The sequence below is a fragment of the Populus euphratica genome, unplaced genomic scaffold (genome assembly GCF_000495115.2).
Source record: "Populus euphratica unplaced genomic scaffold, PopEup_1.0 scaffold337.1, whole genome shotgun sequence".
NCBI lineage: Eukaryota > Viridiplantae > Streptophyta > Magnoliopsida > Malpighiales > Salicaceae > Populus > Populus euphratica.
Window position 1 is genome coordinate 78,224 of NW_011500232.1, and position 8,556 is coordinate 86,779.

General features: G+C 30.5%; 1 protein-coding gene across 1 annotated transcript; it reads left to right on the top strand.

The window, feature by feature from the left end:
* Positions 1-5,964: 5,964 nt before the first annotated feature.
* Positions 5,965-7,809, top strand: LOC105112454 (uncharacterized). Its single transcript, XM_011008159.1, has one exon. It carries the CDS (start codon positions 6,089-6,091, stop codon positions 7,436-7,438), a length of 1,350 nt encoding a protein of 449 aa, XP_011006461.1. The 5' UTR covers positions 5,965-6,088; the 3' UTR covers positions 7,439-7,809.
* The last annotated feature ends 747 nt before the right edge of the window (positions 7,810-8,556 follow it).

Genomic DNA, 8,556 nt, shown 5'->3' on the forward strand with positions numbered 1-8,556 from the left:
CTACCTGCCCTCTAAGAGCATCCACACTCAAGCTAGGCAACCTAATCCTAAACTATAATAGCTAGTGAAACTGAGAAAAAGCAAAGCATCATTGCTCTCTACTTGGCTAGTTATTCTAGCAAAATGAACCGCACTCGCTATATATAACGAGTACTGTAACACTCCTCAGTTGGCTTTGGAGAAGGCGCGAGAGAGAGCTGGTTATAGGTTATTCGCGCGAAGAATAAAAGAATTGTTGGCTGCTAAACTGAAAACATAAAAGCAGAGAAAAAGACAGAGATAAACCGTTATGAACGTCCATAACAGGAGCGATGAAGAGGAAAAGGGTTCGCTATGGAAGGTAATTAACCACTCGTTGTCTATCAATTTGTTAATTTTTTTGCCTTGAATTGAGAGAATTTGTGTGGTTCTAATTGAAATAGCTAGGACTTGTGGTAGGAAGAGCAATTTGGATTGAATTAGCATCATTTACTGTGTCGATCAGCTAGATTAGATAGTTAAGAAATCGGGTTTTTCGTATAGGGCAGGAAGAGCAATCTCGGCTGTATCATTTCAATGTATTCTGCTTGAAAATTGATCGGTGATCAACTCCATTTGGTTTTTGTACCAGTTGCTTCCAAAAAGATTCGTAGTAAAGTACATGACAAAAATTGTTAGTAGTTCATGATAAGTTCGTCAAAACTAGGTGTTCTGGGTTCTTTTCGTGATTCAAGTACTGTGTCTCTTCTGTTCTTATCAATTCCTCTTTCTTAACTTCAACAACTATTATTAAAGGTGTAATCTTTTGGTTATTGGGTGGATCTTTTGTATAATGTTTGAGATTGTTAACAAAACTTGAAGTCTGATTCTGATCAGTTTTTGAGGCATTTGTCTCCATCAACTTAGGATTTTCAGAATCCCTTCATTCTTTTTGTTAGGCTCAAGAATTCCCTGTAAATGTACTGCTCTGTAAAACTGCATTGGAGGTGACAGTAGTGTTTACCAATTTTTTTTTTGTCCACAGATTTTCTGTCTACTAAGAATGAATGCTTCATTCTAAAAAGGGAAGGATATGGCTTTTATGGAAGGGTTCTATTCAAGTGCTTATTTTACAAACACATTCCCGATATCTTCATTGTCACCTCTGTGATATCGCTGGGAACTATCTTTGCCGTGTGACTTTTATATAATGCTCCTGTTCATAACTGTAGCTGGAAAGAGAGTTTAGAGATTGAATGTGGATGCTAGAATTTAGAGAGCATGAAAGTAATAGTTTTATTTTTAGCTAGCCAGCTAAAATGACTTCTTAGCTATTTTAGCTAAAATTTAAAGAGCATGAATGTGAATGCTCTGGGACAGCGGTATGCTCTCCTCTAGGGATGCCGATGCCGATGAGTATCGTGGATAAGATATTTTTTTGATATTTATATTTTATTTATCATTTTTTATTAAAAAATTTAGATATTTATAAATTATTTATAATTTTTTAAATATTCATTATCCATTATTATTTATTAATTATTAAAAAAATAAAATGGTTAAAATATACATATATATATATATATATTAAAAAAATCTAAATATTCTATAAATATATTTATATAATATACATATATGTTTTAGATTAGGTTTGAACAAGTTTCAAGTTAGGTTTGACAATATATATACTTTCCCTATTATGCATCTTGTTTTAAAAATATTAATTTATTCAGGTAAAGTTAGGTCAAAAAATATTTTTAATTATGATTTTAAAAAATAAGTTTAAAAAATATATATTTAATTAAAATGAAATAAGTTTTTATATGTGAAATAAATAAAAAACATGTTTTTATGATGAAAAACAAATTATTTTAACTTTATAAAACTAAAGTTTTAAACACAATTATATATGAATTTGATGCAAAACAATGCAAGCTATTTAACTAATCAAGCAATTAGGTAAAAGCCAAAACTACTAAAATACCAAATTATATCACATGATAATAATAAAAAAATACTCTAGAAAGTCTCTTATACCCTTTCAAACACACCCGTCAGTTGGAAACATAGCCAGGAATAAAAGGATATGCTAGTTAATATTGCAGAGATTTTCTCCAATTTAAATATTTTTTTCCTAATTAATTGACCCTAGGTAGTAGCAACTAGGCACAGATGCGGGTTTGCATTTTATTTTGCAAAAAAATAAGATATTAACGATTTGAGTTATAACTCCGACTAAGATTAACGAGTTAGTTTTCTTTTAATTAAATAAAAAAAATATTAATCACATTTTTTTTATAAATCACGATACCTTGAAAAAAAAAATATAAAATAAAAAATAATAATTAAAATAATAAAGATGAAAATTGAAATAAAATATAAATTAGAGGGAACTAATTTTTTTATTGAAATGTTAAATTAAAAAGAGAAATAACTCAAACAAAAAGAAAAAAAATAAGGATAAAAAAATAACATTGAATAAACTTGGATCGAATGGTGAGATTAAAAACCAATAAGATTTTTATAAAAGAGTTAGAAAAAAAAAAGAAATCCAAAGACTAAAGACCAAATATAAAAAAGAATATATGAAAAATGAAAATTAAAGAACTAAATTGAAAATAAATAATACTTGTACAAAAGGAAAGAGGAAAAAAAATGAAAAAAAGTATCTACTTTTTTATTTGGAGGGTTAAATTAAAGAGAAAAATCACTCCAACAAACAAAATAAATAAAAATTGAGGATCAAATTGAAAACAATAAAACTAAATAAACTTAAATTAAAATGAAAAATTGAGAAAACAAAACTTTATATAACGGTCAACTAAAGAAATCATGAATAAAAAAATAAAGATCAAATTTAAATACATAATATATTACAAAATGAGATTGAAGGAAATAAAATTCTTATTAAAGCATCAAGGACAAAAATAAGTAATTAAAAAATGAAAGATCAAAGCATATATATAAAAAACAAAAAAGATCAATTTGTAATTTTTAAAAATGAAGAAAAAAAAGAAAAAAAAGGCTTATCAACAATGAACCACTCAATCATTAATGACACATACTATACCAACTTAAAAAGGATGCAGCGGCACATCCAACTACATGAAGATGAACATGTTTAACTATTAGGAGGCATTGCATGCGTTGCTCAAAGTGCACGTGATGCGAACCTCATGATCAAATGATCACGCAATCCATAATCAAGATTGAAATATGATTCTAAATAACTGAAATAAAGCTGATAGGAGTATGACACAATAAGAATTTATCTCAAGACACCAACATTATTGAAATGAAATCAAATGACATCACGAAGTCGGTTAATCTTTAATAAGTTAGATTTAGTTCGTTTAAGAATTGAATAATGCAAAAATTACTCTCACATATTAGAATTAAAAAACTCAAAAGTATTATTCATTAATGACTGCTGAAATTTAGGTTACATGTATTTAAATAGTTTTTGAAAAAAATTTACTTATAATGGATTGATTTGGTCCAATTACAAAATTGATCTCAAAATCTTAAACTAAAACTCATAACTTGATTCAAACAACCATTGAATCCTAATAGAAAATAAAGTATTAATTAAGTCTTGGACAATAGCTAACAAAATAAGATAAAACTTATAATATTAAATCCTTGTTATGATGTGATAAGAAAAAAAGAAAAAAAAATATTACAAAACTGCTTGAAGACTTATTTATAGTTTTTTGTATAGCCTATTAATCTTAGAAACTAAAAAAAAGGTCAGCATGATGTTTAAAAGTTGTAATAGGATTCTAATTTTAAATTTATGTTTTTTTTTGTTTTTTTAAAAGAAAGTAATTACCGATATTAATTTTTTTTTTACCATCTCTTAAAATCCTTTTAATATTAGAAAACACAATTAAAGCTGTTAGAATAACCTCATTGTATGATAAGAAAGTTATGGCATCACTTTGTTTTCTAAATTAACTTGATATTTTTTTTTTGTTTTTTTGGTATGTTTTCTCCTCACCTAACAAGAAAAGAAACAAAATAATAAATCCTATTACATAAAAATAATAATTAATCTTCTCATAAATATAATATGAAGTCTAAAACTAATTAGGAATCCACAAAAGGTATATAAACATAAAAATTATAAGGCTGATAGAAAATTTAAAAAATTAGCAATTTTATTGTGAAAATCTTATGTCCCAAATAAAGTTGGATTGTGGTCCTCTTATACAAATATAGCAAGACCTCCTCTTAATATTTCAATAGACCTTCTAAATCTAACTTGGTTGAAACTTTCCAAATCAATACTAAAATGCCTATTACAATATTTTTATCTTGTACCGAGTCATTAACTTATTTGAAATATATAATGAGTCTTTTCTGATATTTGTTGGCTGATCTCCATCAAGAGTGTCTCCCACGTGCTAGTTTCGTAAAGATGACACCTCACATGTATTCCACACTACTTGTAGAAATAAGTACCTTAGTGTTTTTTTTTTTGTTGATTGACATGGAGTGTCCGGGCCAGCTTACGCGCACCACGACTAATCTCCACGGCCCACTAAATACCCTGCAAACCCAGTAGACATGTAAGGCACCGCGGGGGTGACAGACATTCCAGTGCTTGGACTAGCGGTGAAAGGGGCTTATCTCTTAGTGTTTATATATAGAATTAATATAGAATTAATCAAATTACCTTAGTGTTTATATATAAATTAATAAAAAAAAACAAAAAAAAAGTACCTTAGTATTTATATATATATATAGAATTAATCAAATTGAGTTTGAACGGGTTTGGCTAGAGAATTAGGTGATTAAAAAACCAATCAGGTCAACAATGTTTTATAAAGTTAATATTTTTCTAATTAACTAGAAATTCAACTTGGATTAGACTTCAAATCATTGGTTTCCCAAATAACTCACTGAGTCAGGATAAGTTTAATAAGAATTTATATCCATGATCTTTAAAAAGATGATAATTTAAGCATCAAATTATCTATCCATGAAACCTTGCAACTTCTTTTCCATAGTTCGGGAAAAGTAACATCTAATCATGTCTTCTTGTTTGTTCAGTAGCAAAGCCATCCCAATTCCATCCGACTACGGGCATCTCTGCAATTTGATGGTATCATAAACCAAAATTAAAACTAGCTAATTATAGCTAATTGCCATCATCATATCATAGTTTCGACTTTCTATTAAAAAAAAGTTTATTAATTTTCTCAATTCTAATAACTATAAAAAAGCCCCCCCCCCCTATATATATATATATATATATCCAAGGCAATAGATACTCGACTGAATATTTAAAATCATATGGATATATAAATTTAGTATTTAATAAATAATAAATAGAACATGGATATAAAATACAAATACTTTCTTTAATATAAATAAAAATATAAATATAAAAGAATTAATATATGTTAATACATATTTTCAGCCATTACCACAACAGTCAACCCACCCAAGAGAAAAACCTTTATTGTTTCAAAGCTGTCTATAATCTTTATTGAGTCTGACATGATCTCTGAAATGATATTTTGGTGTTTTTTGGAATTAAATTTTAAATATTATTTTATTATTTTATTTTAAATTAATTTTTTATATTTTTAAAATTGGTTTTTTAATATATTAATGTCAAAATAATTTTTTTAAAATAAAAAAATAATTCTATTATATTTTCATAATAAAAAATACTTATAAAAACAATACAATGCTAATGCTTACGTATACTGATTTAGTAATTTAGAAATTAGTGATGGCTAATTCAAACAATTCAATACTTTTTTAAATAAAATTTTAAGTTTGAGTATTATTAATAAAAAAACTTTATCTCCATAATAAAAAGAACTAACTTTGCCGGATTAGCAAGGATGAAATCAACTTTTAAATATCTAGATTTTTTTTAAAAAAATATCAATGTAGAAGTCTTGGGTCTTACACCAAGAAGAAAACAAAACACGCAAGCAAATCACATTACTTGTGTGGAATGAAGGCAAAAGAAGGAAAATTATCACTATACTTTCCCCTCCACAAACTAATAAATATGAATTAATCCACAACCACTACCTTCCCTTTTCGCCATATCTCCTTCTCCCATTCGCCTAAACCCTCCCTTGTTAAAGCAAACACCAATCAAGAAGCCATGCTAATAAGCTTATCTTCCTCTCTATTCCCTTCCCCTTCGTCTTCTCTTCCTAGATTTTCTAACCCAAAGTCACCCATTTTAGAGTCATCCTCATTAAAGCCTAAAACCACCCATTCTTTTAAACCTCTTTCCTCTTCGCTTTGCTATTCGTCAAACCTCAATTCTTACTCCAAGACCCCCCTTTTCAGCAGATGCCCTCTTGGGAAAAGGTTGGACTTTAGGTCATGGGCTGTCCCTGGATTTGACTTAGGGAACTTCGAATCTGTTTTAGAGGCAGTTGGAGTGTTGACAGCCATTATTGTTGTTCATGAAAGTGGTCACTTCCTTGCTGCTTATCTACAGGGTATTCATGTAAGTAAATTTTCTGTTGGGTTTGGTCCAATTTTAGCTAAATTTAATGCAAGGAACGTTGAGTATTCTATTAGAGCTTTTCCCTTGGGTGGGTTTGTGGGGTTTCCTGATAATGATCCGGAGAGTGATATACCAGTAGATGATGAGAATTTGCTTAAGAATAGACCGATATTGGATAGAACGATAGTGATATCAGCTGGTGTTATTGCCAATATTATCTTTGCTTATGTTATAATCCTTGCTCAAGTATTATCAGTTGGTTTGCCTGTGCAAGAGGCCTTTCCTGGAGTGCTTGTTCCTGAAGTTCGAGCCTTTTCTGCTGCTTCCCGTGATGGGTTGCTTCCCGGCGATGTAATTCTTGCTGTTAATGGAACGAATTTACCTAAAACTGGGCCCAATTCAGTATCCGAGGTTGTTGATGTCATTAAGAGTAGTCCTAACAAGAACGTGTTGCTTAAGGTTGAGAGGGGGGAACAGAATTTTGAAATTGGTGTCACCCCGGATGAGAGTTTTGATGGAACAGGTAAAATTGGAGTTCAATTATCAATCAATGTAAAGATTACCAAGGTTATAGCCAAGAACATCTTCGAGGCATTTAATTTTGCTGGAGAAGAATTTTGGGGTCTTTCATCCAATGTGGTGAATAGCTTGAAACAAACTTTTTCAAACTTCTCTCAATCAGCAAGTAAGGTATCAGGTCCAGTCGCTATAATTGCTGTTGGTGCAGAAGTTGCAAGGTCAAGTATTGATGGACTTTACCAGTTTGCAGCTGTGCTCAATATTAATCTTGCAGTGATAAACCTCCTTCCATTACCTGCTTTGGATGGGGGCTCCCTGGCCTTGATTCTCATAGAAGCAGCTAGGGGTGGGAGAAAGCTTCCTTTAGAAATAGAGCAGCGGATTATGTCATCTGGGATCGTGCTTGTTATTACCCTTGGATTTTTTCTTATTGTTCGGGATACCCTAAACCTTGATTTCATCAAAGCTATGTTGTGATAATTTGTCAAGGCATCCAAATTGAAAATGAGTTCAAATGGTACGTCGCTGGTTTCTCATCTGTTTGCTTGATGGTGATGTCTCAAGGTGGAGATACTAAAGACTCTTTGTTCCTTGTTCCTAATCGGCTCTGAAAGAGGTATTCACGACTTGTTGACAGTTACTATCATCTTATGTGGATCTTTCTTGTAATTCTGTGTCTACAGTTGCTTAAATGTTTACGGCAGCACTAAAATGGGTTTTACAGTTCCATACCCAAAATTCTGTAAAGATATTCTGTAAAGATATCTGTAGAAATTACATTCTTTTAGAATTGCTCCTTGCTAATTGAGCTCTCTGGGAATGAAACGGAAAATGCCAATTTGGTAATATATTTTGTTGATTGTATCAGAAATAAAAGTCGCATAATTAAAGAGAACTTGTTAGTAAAAATCTTGACAATACATTTTAATTCTCCAAGGATAAACAATGAGTAGTTTGAAAACTGCACCACAGAATTTAGTTCAACTCCTTAGCTTTATTATCTCTGATAGACCAACCTAAATTTTGAGTTGGTGCATCGACCAGTACTGAGCATTAACAGAATGAAGCAAGATTTTGTTTATTGAAAACTAAATCTCAGTCTGTAGGTTTACTTAGTGAGAGAAGCTTTAGCTCATGTATTAATCCGTATATTCTACCTACAACTTGACAGACAAAAATTTTTATGCATGTTTTATCTTGATTAATTATAACTAGAAAAGTTTGGGAACCCTTTGTTTTTGCCCTTCAATCATTCCACTCAAAACCCATTCAACAGAGCACCTGCATCCACAGCTCGCAGCACCAATGACTGATAGCTCGGGGCATATGATCAACAGGTAGATATTTTCCTTGAAAGTGTTTCTTTGATGATGTCTTTGATTTGAGCTGTGTTGAATAAATGCAGATCTTCACATGCTTGGTTGATCTTATTTAGAACACCCTGTGTTTGATCATCAATTCCACTACCTGCATACTTGGCCCTTGGGGTTACTGACCTTAGAAAATTTGCATTTGTGAAAAAAGAATCGTCGTTGAGCTATTAGTAACTTGAACTTAGAAATCCTACAGGCCCTGTATTGAATACACAAGTGAAA